Source organism: Malania oleifera, chromosome 4 (genome assembly GCF_029873635.1).
Source record: "Malania oleifera isolate guangnan ecotype guangnan chromosome 4, ASM2987363v1, whole genome shotgun sequence".
NCBI classification, from domain to species: domain Eukaryota; kingdom Viridiplantae; phylum Streptophyta; class Magnoliopsida; order Santalales; family Ximeniaceae; genus Malania; species Malania oleifera.
In genome coordinates this window covers 40,068,259-40,094,457 of record NC_080420.1, presented here as the reverse complement: position 1 = coordinate 40,094,457, position 26,199 = coordinate 40,068,259, and the positions used below count along the sequence as shown (strand labels likewise).

General features: G+C 35.3%; 1 protein-coding gene across 1 annotated transcript; it reads left to right on the top strand.

Moving 5' to 3' along the window:
• The first annotated feature begins 5,936 nt into the window (after positions 1-5,936).
• LOC131154048 (uncharacterized) lies at positions 5,937-18,127 on the top strand. Its single transcript, XM_058106531.1, has 9 exons — positions 5,937-6,161; positions 14,084-14,204; positions 14,306-14,373; positions 14,505-14,564; positions 14,679-14,837; positions 15,167-15,313; positions 16,986-17,200; positions 17,296-17,404; positions 17,480-18,127. The coding sequence occupies exons 1-9, from the start codon at positions 6,048-6,050 to the stop codon at positions 17,546-17,548; spliced, it is 1,062 nt and encodes a 353-aa protein (XP_057962514.1). The 5' UTR covers positions 5,937-6,047; the 3' UTR covers positions 17,549-18,127.
• Positions 18,128-26,199: the final 8,072 nt, after the last annotated feature.

Genomic DNA, 26,199 nt, shown 5'->3' with positions numbered 1-26,199 from the left:
GGAGGACCTATATGTTGGAGATTCATGGTTCAATCTCTAGTAGCATTGTCCACTTCTGAGGTGGAATATATGGTAGTTGCCGAGGCTGAAAAGGAAGCCTTATGGCTTACCGGTTTGGTCAAAGAGCTGGGATTACAACAAAATGGAGTGATGCTGCATTGTGACAGTCAGAGTGTCATTTACTTGGCAAAAAATCAAGTGTACCATGCTAGAACTAAACATATTGATGCGTGGTTTCACAGGGTTCGGGAATTGATTACTTCAGGTAAACTTGTGTTGGAAAAAGTTCACTCATCTGAAAACGTTGCGGATATTTTGACAAAATCGGCTACTTCTGAAAAGTTCAAGCATTGCTTGGACTTTCTTCATGTCTCCAAGTGCTAGAAAGGAGACAAACCCAACTTAACGTTCTAAGGTTGAGGTGGAGCATCAGGTTATGTTTTTCATGATTCTCTTAAGGGGCATAAATTCGCCAAGGTGGAGATTGTTGTGAATGGTGGCTCATTTCTTGAGATGACTAAGTTACACAAGGAGAAGAACATAGTGCACAGTTTTGGCAGAAAACCATTGATGGTTTTCTGTGGCTTTTCTGAAACCGTCAACGATTTCACTAAAATCTCAGACATCTTCAGAAAATGCTCTCGGTATCTCAAATTGTCGACGATTTCAGGAAATCTCAGGAAAACTATCAACGGTTTTGTTTTTGAGCTGCGAGACAGAAATTCAAAATTTGAATTTAAACGTTAAGTTGGTTGGTTTTTTAGGGGGGGAACCTTTGAAGGAAAGTCTATTTATACTTGTCTGAGTATAATTGTGACATATAAGAAATCATTTTGAGAAGTGTATTGTGTACTCTATAATTTCTTTGTGAAATTGTTCTGTCGATTGTTTCCGTGAATGTAGGCATTGCCGAATCACGTAAATTCTCGTGTTGTTGTTGTTGTTGTTCTTGTTGTTTTATATACTGGTTGTGTTACTTGTTGTGTTTTATTCCGCTGTGCATCCTTTATCCGACCATTATTACAACATATATATATATATATATATATATGTATGTATGTATGTATGTATGTACGTATATCTAACACTAAAACTCTAGATTGTGTCGTTAAACTTTCATCTGGGATAACTTTACAATCCTTACATGATAAATGATCTACCCTCTTAGTTAAGAAAATAATCTATTTGACTTTTATTTTGTCTACTTTTAAAGGTTATTAAGTGTTTTTTTTCTCTTCTTAAAATAAGTATTCATTGTAATAAAATCATATGACATGGTGAAGTCTAAGATCATCTCCCTAGACTCATTTTTGTCTCCATATCTATGTCTTCCATGTATCCTCTCATAACTTTTATTATCCATACCAACGTGTCCATTCAAATCTACTCCGATAGATGAATATTTCCTCAATCCCTAATATGCCTTATATAATACTATACATATCTTCCCAAAATTGTCTCTTAAGGTTTTTTGTTAAGTATACTTGAGAAAATATAAGCACTAATAACATTTATTATCTCTTGGTTTAAGATCATCTTGATTTTTATAATTTGATCCCCTACTCTTTTGACATCTACAACTCCTATCTTTTAAGTTTTTGTCTACAATAATTCCTATCCCATTCTTATGTTTTTCTTTTCAAGTGTACCAAAGTTTAAATCATAATCTTTTAATTTCTCTAGCTTTCTCCCCCAGCCACTTAGTTTCTTGAAGGTAGATTAGATTAATTTTTCTTTTAATCATTGTGTTCACAATTTCCATGCTTTTACCCGCAAGTCTCCCTATATTCCAAGTTGCTATTCTAACCTTAATCTCTGAACTAACTTCTTTACCCTCCCATGTCCAAAATGATGTAGGAAGCCTCGCATAATTGACACCATAGCCGTGCGTGGACACGACTCTTCGCTTTAGGGCAATAACCTAACCCACCCTTGTCCACTTTTCACTGCACCTGAGTGGTATAAGTGCATCGTGTCACTCGGAAGGGACACCCCAGCAAATTGTTAAGGATTCATATCATAGTGATCTGATAAATTTTACATTGATTGTCAACTATCTAACACAATCTTCCTCCTTTACTTGAGCTTGATACCTGTTATGTGAGAAAAAGGTTAATACATTAAGTGTATCACAGGAGAAGTTTAATCATTTATAACATGAGAAACAGAAAGAATTGCTCCCAATGACATTCTCTATACCATACAATATAAATAATGTCCACCACTTGCAATTAAAATTGTAAAGGTTCAAGATCTTCTTTGGTGAGATAGTAATGCACAAGAAGAGGAAGAGTTTAGATTATTAAGATAATGCACAATGTCGGGTGGAAAGATGCATAATTTAAAGAGAGAAAGATGCAAAAAATAAAAAAAAAATTGATATAACGTAATTGTTTATGGGACATGTTTCCTTTAAGAAAACCAAGACTAAAAAACAAAACTATTGGATTGAAGTTGTTAAATAATGACTTGGGTAGTGGAGGATAAAAAGTTAGAGGAGTACTAATTGTTAGTTGAGTGTTGCAAATTGTTCGCTCATAGGAGCAAATTAAATTCTCCAACAGTTACTCAAGTAAGCTTTACCTCGACGCCTTACGTGTCTTAGATTACACTCCATGTGCCTCCGAACTAATCCTACCTCCCACATCCTAACATTATTCAGATCCATCTTCCAATTGTTAGTACATTAAAAGAATTAACTTCATACCTCAACTTTATGATGTCACTTGCCTAGAGTTACAGGCTGTCGACTCTTATACCACTTGTTAGGATTGGAGGAGTTCATGGGTGGGCTTGATACACATAAGTGAGCACCAACTTGACCAAAAAATTTAAGCTTATTGGATCTTGGGCCCGACCATGTATATAAACACCCATCTTCCACTTTATAATTTTAATATGAGACAAAGACACAAGCGGAATTCTAAACACAAATATTTGAGAATTAACTTCCTAATACCCTCCTCCCCCCCAAAAAAAAAGACAAAGACTAGATGTCATGGTAGCAATTGTTGTTTGTGATATTATTCTATTTCTACAAATGCGACACCACTAATATTTAATTTTAGTGATTTTGTATTCTATTTATCATTTGAAAATTCTAATTTGGACAAACCCTTTAGTTCCCCCCCCCCCCTTAAGTGACACTAAACTATAGGAAAACGTAATTGGCCCCATAACTCTTTCCTGATAAATCAAGAATTGATCTCAATGTTGAATCAAACTCGAGACCATTTACTTGGAAGCCTTGCAATCTATGTATTTCCACTGAAACTAAGTTTGCGATGTAGTATTTTGATTGATGTTATCAATACATTATTTTAAAAACATAATTTTGACTTCTAAAATTAAAAAAATTTGCACTGACTCGAGTTTCTATCCTTAGTGAATAAAAAGGACCCAATTTTAGCAATGTCAAGTTAAATTGTAGTGGCCATCATTGATAGAAATCTCTCTTCATGTTCCTCTTTACATCAACAACAATAAAGAATATTGCCCAATCACCACCATTGCACAATTATGTCTCCCTCTTTTCTACTTGTTACAGTAAACATTTGAACCACAAAAGCTAGAATGAAAAAAAAAAAAAAAAAGTGTATCAGATGTGTACACCTAATCTAATATGATTTAGCCATGTGTATAAAAAATTATCTAATTTGATTAATTACATATACATAGCGAAATTAGGTTAGATCCAATGCATTTACTTGGCATTTTTAATAATTTCTTGTAGAAACTAGGTGAATTGAGTGTTGCAAATATAAAAATTAACTAATTTATTATAATTAATCTATTTTTAAAAGTAAGTATTATAGAAACCAATTATAACCTAAATAACACTATAACAATTGTTGTTTTGTGTGCGTTTTATTTATTTATTTATTTATTTTGTAATGCCTAAAAATATGACATCACTAATATTAAATTTTAGCGATGTCATATATTGATCGATCTTTCAAGGATTTATTTTAAAAAGACCTAATATTGACTCCTAAAATTCAAAATTTTGTAGTGGCTGGAAAGGAAAAAAAATGGGAAAGAAAAAAAGAAACTTGTATGAACTTGCAATACAAGTTGGAGTCAACTTCTTCCTAGCAACCATGCGCCAATTTCATGTCTTGACTAATCTGGATCGTAGAAATTGTGTTGACTTTTCTAATTCTCATGATGTACTACTATAATTAGTCAGGATTACCATTCATCTTCATGGATATAATCAAAGTCATCCACCTTATAAATCAAATCCGACTATAATATATTGATTCAAATTTATTTATTATATAAATGAACAGTCTTTATCGAGATGTTCAATAACTGTTTAATTCCTTTGAAACCTCTCAATTAGAGAAACAAGCAATTTGTTAGACAAAAGGGAGAAAATGAGCTCTTACTAATGCCGTCTTAGAATTTTTTTTGCCCTATCAAACTAGGCTATTGGTCTTGAGCATTAGCCTTATTACCAAATTAAAGTTATAAAATTTGAAATAAATAATCTTATGTATAAATAATCCCTATATTTAAGCCCATTACAATCTATTAAGTCTATTCAACCTTGGATCTAATTCAAACATATTAAACGAGCCCAAATTGAGTATATAATTGAGCGGCTCATGAGTCGAGCCCGCTCATGTTCAACCTCGGCTTGTTTACTAAATGAGTCATAAAATTGGGTTTGAGAGTCACTTATTTACATAATGAACGAATCTGAATGAGCTTTTACCAAATCAAGTTAGTTCATTTGCTAGCCGTCATAATTCACCAAAGAACATAGTGATCATTGATGGAAAAACTATACAGTATGCCGATTATTGAAAATAAGGTGATATTTTTGCAATTATCTAAAAAATTAGAAATAAAAAAGGAACTATTTTCACAAGTATACGTTTCCAAAATTGTTTATTAAGGTGATATTTTTGCAATTATCTAAAAAATTAGAAATAAAAAAGGAACTATTTTCACAAGTATACGTTGCCAAAATTGTTTATTACTATTCATTTATTTGATACAATTGTTGCAAAAATAAAAAAATAAGTCAAATTTTTAAATATTTTTAAAGACTAAAGTAGAAATTGAAAATAATTTTTCACAATTAAACGGACCAATTTTTTTAAAAAATTTAATTAATTGTCTTTTGTGGGTAAACAATTTAATCTAATTCCACTAAATTTGTTGCTCGGAGTGAAACTTAATTTCCACATGCTTTACAATTCGATAACAAATGCAAATGAAATTGTTAGGTTAGTGTGTTTAATCATATTATATTTTAGATTAATAGTCATAGATATGGGTTGATTTGCAATTAATGATGGGCAAAGAGGATCCATTTTCTTTATAATTATGTCACATTTTAAACCACCAATTAAATCTTTATATTTTTTATGATTTAATAAAGCTTGACTATAATTAATAACCATTAATTAAAATTTTGAGAATAAAAAAATTTGCTATGGGGAAACAATTTCTCGTAATTTTCTTTTGAAAGGATAAACAACTATGGCATACAACGATCAAACTCTCATAATCCCATACTCTTAAAGGTCAAGAAATCTTCTCCAAAAAGACTTGAATTGTAAACTTTATGTTTAAAATTTAAGGCATAAAATATGAAATCAAAATCTAGATTTGGTTTCTAATCATTAATGTAAAATATATGACATGATTTTTAGGGATAACAAAATGAATTAAAATCCGACGGATTACTCGTGATCCACTCGTTTAAATTAGGTTTGAATTTAATACAGTGAACTCATTTATAAACGGGTCAATCTAGATCCAACTCATTTATTAAATAGGTTAGACGAGTTCGGGTTGGGATTGGCACGTTTAAAAATAAAATGAAGGATTTTTTTTTTTAATGTTATTTTATATGAAAGGTTTAAAATTTTTAAAAATAAATAAATTATATTTTTTAAACGATGACATTAAGCTTTTTCCACACGCAAAGTTATTCTCTTGCCCTGTTATAAAGCCAATCCTCGCCAAACCAAAATGAGAAAAACACCTACCAGACTTCTTGATTTTGACCCGTCCAAGTAGTACCGCCCACAATGGATGCGCAACGACAGGGAGCGGCTGCAACCCGACCACCTCGGCAAGGCGGCGGCGGCAATTTTAACGCCATTGTCACAGTTTTCATTTCCTTCATCGCCATCTTCTCCACGGTTAGTCCCTTTCGCTTCCTGCTCGCTCAGTCCATTCTTTTGTGTTTTCTATTCGTTTAAAGTAATGACTAGCAGTTCAGTTGTTCTTTGATTTCTGATTACTCGCATTTTTATTTTTATTTTTTGTTTCGAATCTGATTAATTCTTCTGTAATGCTCCGCTTCTGTTCATCGCATTCTAGGGTTTATACTGTGATTCCTCAGTTTGATCTTCTTGCCAATTGCCGATTCATTTTATTTGCTTCATTCCTGTTGTAAAATTTGAAGCTCTGGTTCCATTTGTTCGTGCCGTACATGATTAAGTAATTGATTGCTTGGGGATTAAGAAGTGATGAATAATTCTATTCAGGCACCTGGCAAGTGGTAGTGGTAACTAACCCAGATCCTCTTAGGGCTCAACTTCTTCATTCATTGGCCCCTCTAGAAAAAAAAAATGTCTTTTACATTTTGGAACTGGCTAATATTCATGTGTATTACTGTCAAAAATTATGAAAATGAAAATGGAAAACGAATAAAAACACCAGCAAGTTTGGTTTGTATTTATAAAATTAATACAAATTTAAAACTTGATTGAACAAATGCTCATTCTTTTGTCCTTGAATCAAATAATTTTTTAAAATATAAAAGATGTAAATTAAAAAATTATTAAAATAAAAATACAAATTATTAAAATTATTTTACTTAATTATTGTTTTTCCAAACCCACTTTTTAATGTTACAAGAACAATCTTAATCTACATGAAGATTGAAAAATAATAAAAATAATTTTTAAAAATATATTATAATAAAAATAGAGGTTATTAAAATTATTTAAATTGATTATTGTATTTCAAAACCCACTTTTTAATGTTACGAGAACAATCTTAATCAGTGATTTAAAAGGCGTAGTTGAGGGCGATTTGTGCCTAGAACGCCCTAAGGCGTAAGTGGAAATGTGTAATTCCACAAAGGCGTACGCCTCCTCATACGAAACAGGCGTAAAGGGTCGCCTTTTTACGCCTCAAATGTCAAGGTGTACGCCTTTTGGGTTATTGGTTTAAATAGGCCTGGCAAAACGGGTTATAACCCGTCGGGTCACCCGGACCCGCCCATTTAAAACGGGTCCGAATTTGAAAAAGTTAACCCATTTAATAATTGGGCGGGTCACGGGTCAACCCGTTTATAAACGGGTTAAGTGGGTTTGGGCGGGTCACCCGCCGGGTGACCCGTTAATTCGCTGCTTCAGCGGTCAGCCCCTTCCCCCTTCTCTGCTTCTCAGTTCAGCCCTCCTTCTCTTCAAGCCTTCACCGACTTCACACCTCACTGTTCACAATCACACACAGTCACACTTAAAAAAAAAAAAAACCCTAAGGCTAAGTAAAGTTCCCGACTCCCTGTAGGCTCAATTTTCTGATCAAGCGAGAGGTGGGAATATTTATCCGCTTCGAACTTTTCTTCTTCTTCTTCTTCTTCTTCTTCTTCTTCGTGCTCATCTATCGCCTTTCCCAGACTCGATAACAGCTCGAAATCGACTATTTCCGAATCCCAGTTGATTTCATCAATGTAGATGTTTGAGTCAAGCACGGAAATTTGGCAGGGGCAGTGGAGACCATTGATCTGTGCCCAATATCTGGCTTTTGCATTTCGGAATGCCTCCTCTGCGCCGGACGGCCGGAGTCTTTCCAATTTTCAATTTTTACAGTAATGAGTTCTTCTGTCTGGCATTCGTGGGCAAAGATTTTTCTTTGGAACTTCTTGATCACAACTCTTGTTTGTAAAGTTTTTGAATTTTCCCATGATGTTTTTCCTGGAAAGTTGATCCGAGAAATCAAGAACAGAGAGAATGGGTTTAGGGAAGTTTGGAAAGAAGAATTAGGATTTAGGATAGAAATCCTTTTATGTGGAAAGTTGATTGGGGCGCAAGTCATCCAAACCCCCCATCTCAAACAATTTCATTAGACTATATACTAATTTTTGAAATTGAGTCTCTAGCTGCTCCACTCGGACCACTCACACAGTCACACTGTGTTTTTTTTTAATTTTACATTTTTTAAAAAATATATTCATTAAAGGGATGTATTATTTTTTACATTTTATATTCTTTTTATTTAGAAATTAATAAATATAATACTGTTTTTTTTTTTAAATGTCATTTTATATGAAATTTTAAAATAAAAAAATTATATATTTTTAAACGGGTGACCTGTTATCCGCCCGTTTATTAAATGGGCGGGTTAGGGTTGGCATGTGTGTGATCCGTTTAACATCGACTCGTTTATGACCCAATTCGTTTATGACCCGGCCCGTTAGTGACCCGTCCAAACCCGGCCCGCCCGCCCGTTTTGCCAGGCCTAAGTTTAAAACATAAATTAAAAAAGTCAAATCCAGAACGCACCTAAAAGCCTATCCTCCCTCTCTCCCGCGAAGCTTCTTCTCTTCTACTCTCTCGACGAAGCCTCTACTCTCTCTTTGAAGCCTCCAGTCTTCTCCTCTGTCAATGATTTCTCTCGTCGAAGCCTCCAATCTTCTCCGACGAGTCGACAAAGCTTCTGTAGCTTTCCTCCAGCTCCTTCTCCCTCTCCGACGAGTCGACGAAGCTTCCGTAGCTTTCCTCTAGCTCTTTCTCCCTCTCCGACGACTCGACGAAGCTTCCGTAGCTTTCCTTTAGCTCCTTCTCCCTCTCCGACGACTCGACGAAGCTTTCGTAGCTTTTCTCTTGCTCCTTCTCCCTCTTTGACGATTCCTCCAAGCTTCGCGTCTCTCTCCAACGAGTCATAGACCCTTCCAATTTGATCTGCTGCTGAATTTTGTTCATTTAGTTTTATATTCTTAGAAATTAGTGGATGATGCTTTAATTTGGCTTTTTCTATTCTTTTGGTAATGTGGCTCATGCTTATTTTTTAACATGCATTATTCGTGTTTGTTATCTAAAATTGGCTTATATGATATTTAAAAATTATGTTTTTATTTTTTTCTCCATTATTCTAATTTTTTTCTCATTTTTTACTATATTTAAATTGATTTTATCTATTAATTATTTTAAAAAATGCATTCCCAAAATTCTTACGCCTCGCCTGAAGGAGGGTAAAACGCCTCGCCTTACACCTTCTCCTTTTAAAACACTGAACTTAATCTTCATGAAAATTGAAAAACAATGAAATAATTTTTAAATGGCATATTTTTTTTTTAAAAGTTTTTGAAATTGTATGATTTTATATTTTAGTTATATTTTAAATTCACACAGTATGTTTCTCAGTTTTTCTGAACACAGCTGAAAACCAACAATGGAAACAAAAAACTAATGCAACAAACACATCATAATCTACTTCTTTACTATAATGAAACGAAAACTAAAAACTAAAAATAGAAATGATACAAAAAAAATCTTAAATGATAATAATATTCCCTTCACAATAAATTTGTTGATGCTAGAGGTGGCTGCTATAATCCATACCCATTAACCCGCCTATATCCACCATAAATAAACAGATCAGGATATGTTCATAATTATACAAATAAATGGGTGGTCAATTTAGAACTAGAAATTCAAGTGTGTGGAAATGAGTTTACCTTCTTGAGCCATCAACTCATTTAAATTTTTTGTATGGTCTACTTATAACTTTAAAATGATTAATGCACATGTCAATTTCAAACTAAACTATGATTACATAATTAAAACTATAGTTTGGACACGTATGTACATAATTGCATAATTATAGATAGTTTGGTTTGAATATGTGTTTAACTATTTAGGAATGTATTTGGTTTGGTTCAATTATTTGGACCAATTAATATTTTTGTACGTAATTAGGTAATGTTTGCTTCATAATTCATGTATGTATATAATTATGCATGTACATAATTATATATGATATTGATGCACCTCATTTGAAACTAAATTACGTAATTAACGCTATAATCGTATATCTATGCCCATCATTATGTATGTAAGTAATTGGGTCCTGATTTGGGTGTCCAAATCAGTTAATATGTCTATACATAATTATGTATTTAGTTTGGTTCACATATGTATGTAATTATGGTATTGATTGCACCTCTCGTTAAGTCATTTGAAACTAAATTATGTAATTGTGTAATTAATATTATAATTAGGATACCGATGTATGTAAGTATGTAATTATGGACACTTCAGTCCAGATATGTATGCAAGTATGGTATTGATTGCATGTTTGCACCTCTCATCTAAACTATGTGATTACCTAATTAATATCATAATTAGGATATTTATGTAAGTAATTATGTAAATCTAGTGATGGATATTTTGGTTTGAATATGCACGTGACACCACTACATAATTATGTATGTATATAATTGGTTTGGTTTGCTCATCCAAATCAATTAGTTGGGTTAGATATATCTGTAATTATGGTATTGGTTGTACTTCTCATTAAAACTAAACTACATTATTTAATTAATGCTATAATTCATATATCTACGTATGTAATTGCACAATTATTCATATTCCGATTTAGACGTAGATTTCATTTGAAACTAAATTGTGTAATTAAGTAAATAATTATGTAACTATTACTTTGTTTGTCTATTTTTGTAATTATGTAATTCATAATTATGGACAACTCAATTCGAATATATATGTTATTATGTAATTATGCATGTACAAAATTGGTTTGGTTATCTGAACATAATATGTATATGCTTAATTATATAATTGGTTTAGTTTAGATATGTACGTAATTATATATATTCGTAATTGTAGTATTTGAAAATATACTTTGTAATTGTGGAGAATAAATTTTGAGTGTGTTGTGTGATCGTAGAATACCCTTAAAATTAAAATATACAATGGTTATGAGACCAATAATGCTATCTAGACGAGAATGTTGGGCATTAAGAGACAATATATCCAAAAGGTAGAAGTTGCCAAAATAAGAATTCTAAGATGAATGAGTGGTATAACATTACAAGATAAATTAAGAAATGAACATGTTTGCGATAAGTTAGGGGTAGTTCTTGTAGAAGATCAGATGACGAAGGGGTGGCTTAGATGGTTTGGAGATTTGAAATGTGTTCCAAATAGTGCACCAGTGATGGGGAGTGAGCTAGTTGTTGCAAGGGGCAGCAGAAAGGGATAGATCCAAAATAACTTGGATGAGACAAATAATAAGGATTTAATAGTCCTAAAAAATTGTCAAAGGAAATTGCCTATGATTGTGTAATTTCGTAGAAAAATATTTATGTTGTTGACCACACCTAGTGGGACTTAAGGCTTGATTTGTTGTTGTTGAAACTTAACTATGTAATTATGTAATTAATACAATAGCTCAGATATTTTGAAAGGGCCATGAAATAACATCAAGATGGTGGGAAGAGGTGGAGATGGTGGCTTCTAGAGAAGTGCACCACCTCCTCACTACCACCAAAATCTAACCTTGTTGCCACCAAAATCCAACCCTAAAGGATAGTCATAGATCTTGCTTGTGATCTTCTCATTGAGTATTTGGGCACCTATGCACTCAAAATGAGCATTGAGGCGACAAGCTTTACCTTGTGTTCTGGAAATTGCTTCTACATGCTCTAAAATTAAATGGACAAATGATTTACCCATTAGATCTTGCAAATTGGATAAAAATCCGTTAATCCTAACCGAATCCGACCCGCTTAAATCGACTCATAATTGATCCGCAAATTAAATGAATCGAATATGGTTTAAACTTTTCTTATCCGCCTCTAAATGAGTCGGTTGGTTGATTTAGGATTTTATTTGATGGATATCCGCCTATCCACTAATACTAATGTCTAAATTCATTGATAATCCCATATGGCATTGCTTATTGGACATCAATTCAATTATATAAGCTCTATTGGCTAAGGCTCAGTCCCGCACTCCCAACTCTTGCACTACTGAATGCACCTCTGGATCTGTCCCCTGCTCGCATTCAAAGTCAAATCCAAATACTCAATTTTCTGGTGATCAAGCAAAAGCCTCCAAATTCATGTTTTTAAAAAATAAAATATATATATATATATAATTTTGTGATTAGTTATTAAATGTTTAACAGTTACCAAATTATAATTTTAAATTACTTTAGTTATTATGTTACAAATTAAATTGTTCATCGGATGATAAAAAAAAAATTATATTAGGGATGAGAATGATGGATTATCTGCCATCTGCCACAGATTATCTAATCCAAACCGCCATAAGTCCGCAACTTAAATGAGTAGGATATGGATTGTAATATCCTCACTTGATAATCCGCTTAATCTGTCATGGATTATCCGATCCGATCCGCTTTGCTAGGTCTCTTAGCCATGTTTAAATGGGTAAGGTCATAAATGGATCAAACTATTTTTTAATAATGAGTTATAAAGGGTAAATGGGTCATTAATGACTTGACCCACTTTGACATGTACACAGCCATTTAACATGTCTTCTTGATGTCAATCTCTTTGTTAATTGGGTGCACTTCTTGACTCTTTTAGACTATAATTGCTGCAATTGTCTTTGTTCTTCTTAGACAAGGCACTACCCTACTGTCATAGTCCCTCATTGGATGTTTGGGCTTATGAGGATGGTTTGGGCTCTAATTATGTGAGTTATATTTTAGAAGACAAACTTGGGAGGCAGGTGGATCAAAGCAGACAATACATCATTGAGTTGGGCCCAAGACCATGACCTTTGGTATTAGAGCCACTCTGGGGTTACTTTATCATGTTGAACCCATCATCTTGCACAGAGGCACTCTAATAAGGACATTAGAGATTGCATGGGAGAAAATGTCGCAACCCCACATTGGATGTGTACTAGGAAAACCTTGGGCTTATAAGGATGGTGGCACTGACCATGTGAGACGCTTTTATAGGACAAATCCACGGACTATGTGGCTAGTGGGCCAAAATGCACTTCTCACCAAAGTTGGGCTAAAAATCGTGACACTTATGACCTACCTGTTGCCACATAAGGTTTGCTCATGGTTTCATAATTGTCATATCCAACCCTCCTAATGAAATGCTTTTCTAGGTGTATTGCTTCTCCAACTACTGAAATGTTTGTGTTTTAACCATTTATGCAATGACGGCATGCATAAGCATGGCTAGATCATCATGTACTTGAGTGTGGGCTACAACCCCCGCACAATTAACGAAAATCTCTTTCATTACACCCCCTCACTGCATGGGGTTTGAGTCCAAAAGAACAAAATTTGGAGGCTGTTTCAAAATATTTTTAGAAAAAACAGAGAAGGAAATCCAATGTAGTGAAAAGTTTACCTTTTGTTTTGATTAGTACTCTAATGCTATTCCAAATTGATATTATAATAATTTGCGATTATAAATGAATAGTTGTGGAAAATTAATCGTATAAAACATAAAAAATTTAAAATGCGTTATGCATGAGAGCCTCTGCTCTTACTGATGCAGGTGCTGGATGCCTCTGGTGGCATGCATCTAGATGGCCTTGGAGAAAAAGATGATTGATCTTTCTCCTTTGTGGACTTGATTGTTTGCAATGGCATGTCCGTGAACCTCTAGTGTCTTAAGACGGCGTAATTTGCAGACACTACCTGCTACATGTGTTTGAAACTTAAAATAACTAACTGTGGCACACACATTGTGTTGTTCTCTGTGGTTGAAAATGCTCTCTTCTTCAGTTTCAGAAAGTAACTGTGTTTTATTTTTTTTTAAATTGTATCCTTGGTGGTTGCTTTTATTGCAATAGAGAATAGTTGTGGTGACATTTTAGGAATATTAAAAACAAGGCTGAAAGTTTCTGTAGAATGTAAAAGCTCCTTTTTGTTTAATAATAATATTAGTAATTTATTTATTATTTATAATGATTTGTAGATGCTGTTATAGCTGGGTTGACAATTTAGGGATATTATTTGAATCCTTATAACTTAGAAAATGCGTTAGAAATAACTTTACTCAAGCCTCGCAATTTATGATGTTCCATGATAATTACAGATACTGATCCCATCATCATCAACTCTCAAAAGTGGCTTATCCATTTTACATCAAGTCCCAGAAGGACATGTTGGGGTTTATTGGAGAGGAGGTGCCCTCTTAAATATAATTACAGATCCAGGTTTGATTGCCATGTTTTCTTCACCTTGTTCTCCCTTCCTTCCATTGTTACTTGCATAGAGCTTTTAACTGCCTGCTTGGACTGACTTGAAAAATTTATAGGATTCCATCTGAAGATGCCCCTGATAACCCAATTTGAGCCCATTCAAGTGACCCTGCAAACTGATCTGGTGAAATTTATTATTTTTTAATTATCACTAAGGATGCCATATTGCTTTTATCTATTTTTTAAATGAATTATTAAATCACATTCACAGATTAAATTCTGGACTCTTCTGTTGGACTCTATGATAAATTGCAGGTAAGGGATATCCCATGTGGTACAAAGGGGGGTGTTATGATCAACTTTGAGAAGATAGAAGTGAGATGCTAATATGCTATAAGTCTTGTCTATTTGGCACCCTCCCACTACTGAAATGTTTGTAAGGTTCACTTTTTTGACCGAATTATATTTATTACTTGGAATTCCTTCTAGGTTGTCAATAGGCTTCGTAAGGATTATGTGTATGACACACTGCTCAACTACGGTATTCATTATGACAACACATGGATATATGACAAGATTCATCACGAGATCAATCAATTTTGCAGTGCTCATTCCCTTCAACAAGTCTATATTGATATGTTTGATCAGGCAAGAAACTAAACTAACCAACCATAATTTAAAACCATGAATGATAACATATGATCCTTTTTGGTAAATGGTCATTATTGTAATTGGGGAATCAATATAATTGTCAAGGAAATTAGAGGGTTCTTGTAACCTTGTTGAATTGCTAGCTTCTCTCTCTCTCGATCTCGATGTGGAAATTAGCATTTCACACATGAAACAGAAAATTGTGGGACGTCATTAACAAATTGACTATTTATATACTTTTTTTCCTGCTTAAAAATTTCCTTCTCTGTCTCTCCTCTTTTCATGATTGGCATCTATATTTGTCAATACCATTTTTTTTTTTCCAGATTGATGAAAAAATGAAAGATGCTCTTCAAGTTGACTGTACACGCTATGCCCCAGGTATCGAAATTATCAGTGTACGTGTGACAAAGCCTAATATCCCAGATAGTATAAGGCGCAATTTTGTGCAAATGGAAGAGGAGCGCACTAAGGTTATCATTAAGTCTTCTGTTATTTTCCTTTCCTTTCAAGTGTTCAGTGAAATAAAATGGAGGGCGAGTAACTGTTTGTGAGAGTGTGAAAACAAATCTGGCCTATTTTGGGTTGCTCTATTTTGTTTTTTTAAAAAAAAATTGCAATGATTCTGTTGTTAGTCTGACATTTTCTCTAGATATGACTTTTTGAGTGACTTATATGGTCTTAACAGATTTTTATAGCTCTTTGTTATTGCTGCAAAACAGTTATTCTTCCAGTAAAACATTCACTATCGTACGCTCATAATGGTATGGTGTAAAGAAGTTGCATCAGAGAGCTGGCTTGTCATGGATGAAATTCTTTTGAAGGCACTTGGTTATGTTTTTGAAATATTTGGATGCTGACTTTGTGTGTGTGTGTGTTCCCCACATTAGTTGGGGTTAATGAAGATATGTGGAGAAGTGACCTTTGGTGGGAATTGAAGGGGGTGAGGAGAGATGGGATATTCCTCGGTGAACTCTCTTGTGGATTAGATGAGCTTATGGAACCAAACATTAGCAACTGGTTGCTTCACTGGGTCAGGCGATGTCTATATTGGTAGACTTATATTCAACTATTGATTGGGAGAAGTGCTCCCCGGTGGCAACCAATCTTAATCCATTTCCATTCTTATTGATGGGGTACTGTCGGAGCTTGGATTTTGTGGCTAAAATGGCTTAGTTGGTGATGGGCTAATGAAATGCTGGCTCTATTTTTTCCTTCCAAAAGCTTTAGATTTATAGGTTTATAGTGCTGGGGCTATAGAAGTGAATGAAGAATTGACCATTTGGGGGGGGGGGGGGGGGGGTTGGTCAGGTTGGGTCAGGGCATTGAAGTGAGTGGAGAATTTTATTTTTGGTGAGGCTGGAGATGAGTTGGAGACGGCTTATCTGCCTTTATTCCCATGTCAGTGTCTAGCTAAGTAAGGATTTGAGTTGAATTTTCTCTTGGCAAGCATAGGAGAAAAATTCAAGTATCCTCAGCAGGTTGAAAAATACAATCTACTCAAAAACAAATTTGGCAGTTTGGTTGTTATGAACAAGTTTATTTATAGAAATTTCCTCAAGGGACTTATCCTCCATGCAGATTTCTGATAGAGAATGACGCTAATGTGGAATTATGGGTGCATTGCTGGTAAAAGGAAGCCTTGTGTGAGCATTGTAAGGTTTGTGTGGTGAGACTCCTTTCATGGAGGACTCTTGGATCTTTACTGCATGCAAGTGGATGAAAATGCTGTGGTAAAATGTCTATTTTGTAGGGGAGAAAAATAGCAGATTTCTGCGGTGATACAAAATTCTACCTGTGAAGTTGAAGGGAATGGTGGCAAGGAAGATTTTTTTTTTTTTTTTTTGAGAATTCATGGATGGGATGCTACTACAACATCCTGCTTATATTAGAATTAGTTTTTTGACATTGTAAATGGAATCTTTCATTTTCTATATTTTCCCATGTATATAACTTGCTCTTCTTTTTCTTAATAGACAACTAGTACTTGTCCATAACAGTATTTGTTCTTGATTCCCAAATTATGATCTGATGTAACATTTGTTCTCATTTATTTTTTCAGTTATTATTCATATTTTAGTGAGTTGGCTTGATTAAGTAATGCTAAGCTAGTCTTTTCTCTTGGATGATGGATGTCTTTTGTAGGTTTTGATTGCAATGGAGAGACAGAAAGTAAGTGAGAAAGAGGCAGAGACAAATAAGAAGATAGCTATTAGTGAGGCTGAGAAGAATGCTCTAGTTAGTAAGATCCAGATAGAGCAGAAGTTGATGGAGAAGGAAGGTTTGAAAAAGCAAGAGGGGATTGAGAACGAGATGTACATGGCTCGGGAAAAGAGCTTGACTGATGCCAATTTCTACCAGTAAAAAGACATTTTTGTTTCTTATCCTGTCTTTGTGCGAGTATAAGCAGAAATTGTAATGGAGTAACCCCTAACATTGACGTCTTCATTCTCAGGGCTATAAAAGAAGCTGAGGCCAACAAGTTGAAGCTTACCTCCGAATATCTAGAACTCAGATTTATTGATGCCATAGCAAATAATACTAAAATCTTCTTTGGAAACAAGGTTTGATTGCCTCCCCCATTCCTTGGGCGTTCTCCTGCTTCCCCATTGGTTAAATATGTTCATTTTGTCGTGCAGGTGCCAAATATGGTTTTTGATCAGAGGCTGCTCGGGAATTTCTTCCAAGCCAGGAATTCAGAAGCGTAACTTCATACTCTAATTGCTATGTGAAAAAAAAAAAAAAAAAAAAGGAAAAAGAACTTTATACTGTAATTGCTTTTGTTGAAATTTCTATCACTGACCCAATACAAGCTACAGAGCAATAGAAAAAAGAAATGGTGAGGGAAAAAGGACAATAAAAAAATTAAAATACAATAAGGATGAAAAAAGAAAAAAGTAAAAAGCAAGGAAGTTTGTGTTTTCCAGTTCTCATGTTCTTGGACGCCCTTCTTGCTTGTTATTCATTTATTTTTTCATTTTTTGATAACGGAGGGGGTTGGTTGTAAAATGATCGACTATCTCTGAATACTAGCTCGGGATTCAAGTACCCATTTAGGTACATATTTGATGTTATGGTTCTTCGGCGCAGCCAGGTTTTCTTGCCAAGATTGCTTTATTATGAATGTTGCTTGCCTTTTGTCATATTATTTTGTAATTTTTTGAGTTTTTGACTGGTGGTGGCAACCATCATTCATCCATAGTAATAAGAAACTCAGAGGTGCATTGTGTTTGTACGAACTTCGTTTTGAGAGTAATAGTAAGATTATTGATTCATGAATTATTTGTTAGATTGGTATGGAACAAATTGAGTTATATTTCATTTCACTTCTTGTTTGACAAATTAATGCAAGTTAAATATGGTTTCAACTTTCAATTGTGATCAAGTATTCCCTCTCCCTGTCTCTATCTCTAGGTGATTTATTTACAATATAAGAAGGCTATGTAAGATAATATTGCGAAGACGTACCATTTTAAAATATAACAGGCAATAGGAGTGGTTCAATTTTCAAATCATGATGTCATTGGTTTGGAAGAGTTATGCAGTGAGCAATAATTAATTTGTCAGGTGGGCGCTGTTGAATTTGAAAATAGGCAAAAAGAAGTCTTAATTTTTATTGCATACTTATGATGTATTTAAATTTTAAAACAAGAAATTCATACTTAAGTGAGGGGATGAGCAATGTGTCCTGGAGGTGGAGCGTGGTTGTTCAACAGACGATGCTCTTCAGCCAGGGTCATGGTGTGGAGGCTGGTTCAAAATAAGTGGGATAATGCAAAAAGTCCTATCAAGGAAATATGGGTAGATGAAATTGGTTATCATAAATTGTAAGGAAGTGATAAGATTTTTCTAGATAATGTTAAATGGTCATTCGTTTAGGAGTTGAAGTGTTTAATCTAGGTTAGATAGTGGAAAAAAATGATGGTGTCATATCGAATAAAAGTGTTGATTTCTTTGCCAAACAGGGTGAATCTGATATTTCTCGATCATATAGTTGTCAGGATGATCTTTCTCAACAAGTTAGGAGAATGATTCGATTGGATTTATTGGATTTTCCTTCTTTGCGCTTATGATGTTTTATGTTATCTTCTAGAGTTTTGTTTGTTTTCTATTTATAGTTGTTTAGTTCTTAGTTTTAGTGGTTGCTGGTCTTTGGTTTTTTTGGTTTGGTTTATGTTAGTTTAGTTAGTTTTAGGGTCTCGGAGTTTGCTCTTGTTGTCCCAAAGTCTCAAGATTGGAACCACGGTATTCCTTCGCCATAAGTGAGGTGTTTTCTAATAAAGTTAAGAGGTGTCACCCTCTTTTACAAATAAAAAATAAAAAAAATTAGAGAAATCTTAGACCTGTAAGAATGGTTTAAACTCCAAATACGAAAGATGCTTTTTATGAAACAAACTTTTGATGCTAGTATGTCAAAAATTAGATGAGAGAGAATGTTACAATTCCATATTAAATATGTATTGGAAAATTTTGGAGTTACAAAAATATTTTTTGTTCCAACTATGTGAGATGACTTTCATTAGATAAATATGTAAGACTAATAGACCAAATCAGATAATACCTCATTCCAATTATATCCAAGACCATTACAATAAGCTTCAATTAGAACTTATATAATCATGAATTATGGATTTTTTTCGAAATATAATTTTGTTGCCAACTGTATGAGAGGCCTGCGGCCTATGAATAGTACTTTATAAAATTGTAGAAGAGAAAGCGGTATGGGGACTGGTAACCAGAGCTAGTTTGTAGCTGCCCCAATTGGGTTTTTTAAAGTAGAGAGAGAGAGGGAATAGGAAGTGGACGCCTAACTCCTCATCCTCCTTATGGTTATACATTTTCTCCAATTACAATTCTACTTTTTTTATGCCTCTATAATTAGCCTCTCTTTCTGTTCTTAGTTGCACTTTGTCTAATCCATTTGGATGTGACCCATTAAGTTCTTTCCATTTTGATAATGGGTATAACAACATTAATCTTGATCAATACTTCAATTATAACTCCTAATATTTAAGTTGAACTAGAACATCTTCTAATTCTCCTTAGTATGTTAGGAATTCTATTATATTATATTATTTATTTTTTGTCAATAAGAAGCTCATACTAGGCCTAAACTACACAACCAGAGGTAGCTCATCTCCCTTCCCATATCCCTTTCCATTTCTCTCAAAATTTTAAAATGATACCTACAATAAGGATGTCTTAAGCTTTAACCACTAATATGTCTCTTAGGAGTATGTCACAGTTTTCATATCGGATGTGTATTAGAAGATCTTGAACTTATAAGGATAGTACAAACTCCAATGACGTGAGCCACTTTTTTATAGGACAAAATTGTGATGCCAGTAAACCAAAGTTAATAATAACACATTGGAATTGGCTTGGGACCATCATATTTTGTTGATACGAATGCGCAGCGAAAACTCACAAACTCGAATCAATCCGGAACAAGTAATGCAAACATTCAATGATGAATATACGAAACAAGCAATCAATCACAATGAATAAAGGAAATCAATAAAATCAATGACACACGAATTTACGTGGTTCGGCAATGTGTCTACGTCCACGGGAGTAATGGCTTAATTTTTCACTATCAAAACGTCAAGCTTACATCAAGGGTTACAAAATATTGTATATAAACAAACCCAATATGTACAAGAGGTTTAGATACTATCTAAAATACTTCTATAGCAAATCCCAGAGGAAAATCCTCCAAATCCCCCCAATCTACTGATCTCCTGATTCAAATTCCATGACTTGTACCAAACAAAATCGTCGACGGTTTAATACCGAGAGCTATTTTCCTTGCAAACTGAAACTTGAAACAATTGAAGGTTATCTGCCAAGGCCAAATCGTTGACCAAATCGTTACCTAGATCGGTGACGGTTTCTTTTTGTAACCTTCTCCCTTGTTCATTGCTTCACTATGCTTCCTCAACGCATGTGTTCCACTCAAATATAAGCCACATCTCCAACAATCTCTGCCTTGGTGAATATTCACCACTTAGGAGAAATCCGAAAGCATAACCCCGCTACTCCACCCGGGATAGTAGATTGGGATTGTCTCCCGTCTAGCACCTGGAGACGCTGATCATGTCCAAGCAATACTTGAACTTGTTCGTTGTGACAGACTTTGTCAACATATCAGCTGCATTATCAGACGTGTGAGCCTTCTCAAGTAGAAGTTCACCTGAAGCAATTAGTTCTTTGATATTGTGAAATCGCACATCAATGTGCTTTTTTCTCGCATGATACACCTGATTCTTTGCCAAGTAGATGACACTCTAACTATCACACTGCAGCTGAAGTCCACCTTACTGGACACCAAGCTCCCTGACCAATCCTGAGAGCTATAATGCTTCCTTAGCAACCTCAGCCACTGCTATATACTCTGACTCAGTAATAGATAAGGTAACGAGCGACTGCACCATAGACCTCCAACAAATAGGTCCTCTCACAAGGGTGAATATGTACCTTGTGATAGACCTCATGTTATCTAAGTCTCCTATGTAGTCAGCATCCATATACCCTACCACTGATGGATCACTCTGTTGTCTTCTGAACATGATGTTGTATCTGGTTGTACCCCTCAAGTAACTGAGAATCCACTTGATGGCATTCCAATGTTGTCGACCTAGATTCAAAAAGAACTTGCTCACCATACTGACAACATGTGTCAGGTCCGACCTTGTACACACCATGACATACATCAAACATCCCACTACACTAGCATAGGGGACCTTCAACATATCACAAACCTCATCGCTTGTCTTTGGGCACTTGGCTGTAGATAACCTGAAATAACTCGCTAACGGTGTACTCACGAGTCAAGCATTAGCCATGCTAAACCTCTCCAACACCTTCTCCACATAGCCACCCTGAGATAACCATAATCTTCCTACAGCTCTGTTCCTACAGATCTCCATGCCAAGAATCCTCTTTTCTACACCCAAGTCTTTCATGTCAAATTATTTACCAAATAGAGCCTTCAATTGATTCACCTTAGTCATGTCTTTCATAGCAATCAACATGTCGTCAACATAAAGTAGTAGAAATATAAAAGAACCATCCTTAAGATTCCTCACATAGGTGCAGCAATCATACTCACAACTTTTGTAGCTGATACAAATCATATAGGCATCAAACCATTTGTACCACTGCCTCGGAGACTACTTTAGCCTGTAAAGTGACTTCTTCAGTTTACAAACCAAGTGCTCCTGTCAAGGTTGCCAAACCCTTCTGGCTGTGTCATGTAAATCAGCTCCTCCATATCACCATGAAGGAACGTTGTCTTTACGTCCATCTGCTCCAGATGCATATCGTATTGCGACACCAATCCCAACAATACCCTGATGGAAGTGTGCCTAACCAAAGGGGGAAGGTTTCATCATAATCAACTCCCTTCCTCTGCGAGTATCCCTTTTCTACAAAGAGAGCCTTGTACTTCTCTTTTTCCTTTTCTGAAACTGTTTCTTTCTTCCTGTACACCCACTTGCATCGAATCGATCTCTTCCCAGCTAGAAGCTCCAACATGTAAGAACCCAACCTGAGATATATAGATTGAATAAATAACAAAAGGGTTAAAAGGTAAATTTTGCAAGCTTCGTCGACGAAGCCATTGTTCTCGTCAACGAATCATACTTTTTGTCACTGAAATTCAAAACCTCGTCGACGAAGAGATACCGAACGTGTTGTAAAATATTAGAATAGGGTTCTTCGCTGAAGGAGCCGGTTCGTCTACAAAATGTATGGATGATTCGTCAATGAAGGCACTGTCTCGTCGACGAATGGGACTAGGTCAAGGGTCTATAAATAGGATATTTTGTTGCTCATGGCTAAGTAAGCTAAAGCCTCTCTCTCTCTCTCTCTCTCTCTCTCTCTCTCTCTCTCTCTCTCTCTCTCTCTAGGATTTCAAGCCGTCAGTTGCCGAAATCAACGATTCGATGTTACCATGCGGATCAGGAGGAGAAGTTCTACCTTTTTAGCGGATCTAAAATTCGTTTTGGGGATTTTTGGGTTTTGACCCAAAACAGAGGTAAGGGTCCGATTTCACTTTCGTTTCGGTATATATGTAGTAGTAAGGATTGTAGTGAAGTATAGTTCTTGGATGTTTAGGTTTTGAGAACTCGGTTCATAGTTTTGGAGCCGTAGAGTTCATATTTTGGTATTCGGGAAAAGGTAAGGGGATTCTGTTTATATTAGTTATTTTTGAAATCGGAATCGATAAGTATGTAGTTTACAATCGTATGTATGTTTTGGTCACTTATTTGGGAAAATCTATCGGGTAAAAATGCGGGATTTTCGGGTTACAATTTTTGGGAAAATTCAGGGTTTCGGGTATCATCTCTATTTCGTTTGGAAAATCATATGTTGTATAAAATGGTAGTAATGAGATGATTGTACCTATATTTGTATTAAACTGTATTTCTCGAATTGAAAACGATATAATTTGTTGTATACTCAAATAAGTGTGGAATGAAATGTTGTATGTAAAATGTTCCAAGGTTTTGTAAAACAGTTAGGGGCGGCTAATTACCATGCGCTGATGAGTATAGGGACATGAGTTCCAAAATTGTTCCAAGTTTCATAAATTAGCTAGGGGCGGCTAATTACCGTAGGCTGACGCCATGTCTCAGCTAATTACCGTGGGCGAGAGTGTCCATTTTTATATTCGAGGGTGTGAAATATCTTCTGTTTGGTCCGGCTGGTCATCGATGGGCGTGAGTGGACACCGTACTGGCAACAATATGGCTGTGAGGCTTCGGTTATTGCAGGGTATCGGGTGCTTGAGTGTGATGACATTGACCATATGTTTGGTATCGTATGTATTGGAACTAAATTGTGAAAATACTAGAACTGTATTGTGTTATGTTTTATGTTGAAATAACACTTGTATGCCACATACTAATATAACCTTCTTTCTTCCTTATTGAGAGGTGTCTCACCCCGAATATACAAATGTTTTTCAGGTCTTTCAGGTAGCCGAAACTAGTTTCCTAGTGTCTAAAAGCGTGGGTGTCTGTTAGCTACATTGAGTACTTGTGTAAGTACGGGTTTTATAGCCGGGTTGTCATCGTTAGGTTTTTTAGACACCCGGAGTATGTATTGTATTTTGGGAACGTATATTTTAGTTATGTATAGACTCTGGTATGGTATGATGTATGTATAGAAAGAACATTTCCGCTACATATTTGATGAGTATGGATATGTATGTGAATGTGTATAGGGTGTACGTGTACCCCATGGGGTCGGACCCTCATTCAGTGTAGTATCTTGTATGTTTTAAATGATACAGGGGCAGGTTAGGTTACTAAAATCACACCTGGGACCCATCCACAGGTTCGGGGCTTGACAGCTTGGTATCAGAGCTAACCAGGTTGTTAGGTCTTGTAGACTTGGTTAGGTGTAGCTATGTGTACATACTAGAGTATAGGATGTAGGAAATGGGTAAAGTAGGTCGAGGATTGTTTTATTACTAGACGGGGACTCATTGGCGGTGTTCTGTGTTTTCCCTAGAATGACGATTTCAGTAAAATCATGGTAAACCATTGATGGTTTCATGTTGGTGTGGTAGGAAAGACCTGGACCCGTGAAAGTTGTAATTAAAATGATTAGTTTCAATGATTGTGTTAATTGTGTATGATATAGGAATTCTAACCAATTCCTATCCTCTTTTTAGAATGGATCCCAAGGATAACAACTTGGATAGTGATTTCAAGGGGACTACGAGTGATGAGTCTCTTTCTGTGCCTCAGAGTTTGACGAGGCTGGTTATACGAGAGATCGGGTGGAGTGTTAGGAGACGTGAGAACTCTTCTACTGCTACGGGTTGTACTATAGAGAGTGTAACGACCCAGAAAATTTTAGACTATTTAAAATAATAAGAAGAATAGAAGGGAAGGAAAATAAATTTTTAAAAGGTGACAGCGAGCAATCGTCGATGAACCAATTGGTCTCGTTGATAAGCGTTCTATCTTGGCTCGTCGATGAGGGCACATGTCTCGTCGACAAGGAATTACCGAAAGGGGTTTTCACATGACTAAAATTCGTCAACGGTTTTTCTATTTCATCGCTGAACTGTGTACTAGGACTCATTGACGAGTCCACGTGTCTCGTTGACGAACCCGTGCTTATAAATAGCAATTTTTTCATTTCAGCGTGAAATCTGTTGCATGTATCCTCTCTCTCACTAGAATTTTGGCCCTACTACCTTCTCTCTTCAATTCCGAGCAGGATTTAGCTCGGTTTGACGATCAAAAGCTACCATGAGACTCCTAGGAAGATTCTCTGCAATATAGGTAGAGCAAATCTTCGATTTGAGAAGTTTGGGAAACATCCCAAAATCAGGGTAAGTGTGTTATTTTGGAACTTTCTTAGCAAATATTGTTATTTAGAGCCTATGATGTATTATAAGGGTAATTTTCTGAGATTTGAGGAAATTGGGATTTTTGGAATGCATGGTCTCGTTTTATTAATATTAGGCCGAATTCCGAGGAGCAGGTAAGGGGAAATCTTTTATAATAGCTTTTTAATAATTTTAAACGACTATTTTCAGGTATGATTTCTACATATCTAGGTATAATTTTTCTAAAACATGTTGGTATTAAAAATACTTATTTTATATATATATATATATATATATATATATATTATATCAGGAAAAATCGTGTGGTTGAAACCATTCTTGTTAATTAAATGATTGTGAGCATTGTGGAATGGTGAATCATCGAAACTGCGAATATTGTTGGCTATAATTCTTGCCCAGTTGAATACACTGGTTGGGTTGTGAACTTTGTTTGGTTAAAAATACTGGATGATTGTGTACACAGTGGTAATTGTGTGGATGTGATTGATTAGTCAGGTTGGTTATTGATTTGTGTTGTGGTTCATGTAAATTACGATATAACGTTGGCAGTGATTTGAGGAGCTCGTTATATCATACCTGGTATAACCGTCATATAACGTTGGTAGTGGTATGAGGAGGTCGTTACATGGACGTTTATATTGGGAGGTAAACATTGGTAGTGGTGTGAGGAGGTTGTTTACCTATTTACCATAAACGGAGTGTTTTCTTTGTAACCTGTGTGGACTAGTCCTATGTGAACACATATGTTGTGTGATTGGTTTGTCCTTTGTGAACCGTGTAATCTGTGTGATTGGTTAGTCCCGTGTGGACCAGTCCTGTGTGGACATGTATGATGTGTGTGTTAGAGTCCTGTGTGGACGATTACCTGATATGTGGATATAAACCCTGTGTGGGTATGATTGAAGACGGTATGATTATCTTGTGTGGATTGATTGCGATATGCGTATATGTGTGGAGTTCTGTGGAACAAATATGTTTGGCTGTGTGTGA

Bases quoted from the DNA above. Each gene is read 5' to 3' on its own strand.
- LOC131154048 (XM_058106531.1), top strand. From the start codon at position 6,048: ATGGATGCGCAACGACAGGGAGCGGCTGCAACCCGACCACCTCGGCAA. The intron at 14,374-14,504 runs GTGAAATTTATT...GATAAATTGCAG, and splicing joins TGACCCTGCAAACTGATCTG to GTAAGGGATATCCCATGTGG. The intron at 17,405-17,479 runs GTTTGATTGCCT...TTTGTCGTGCAG, and splicing joins AAATCTTCTTTGGAAACAAG to GTGCCAAATATGGTTTTTGA.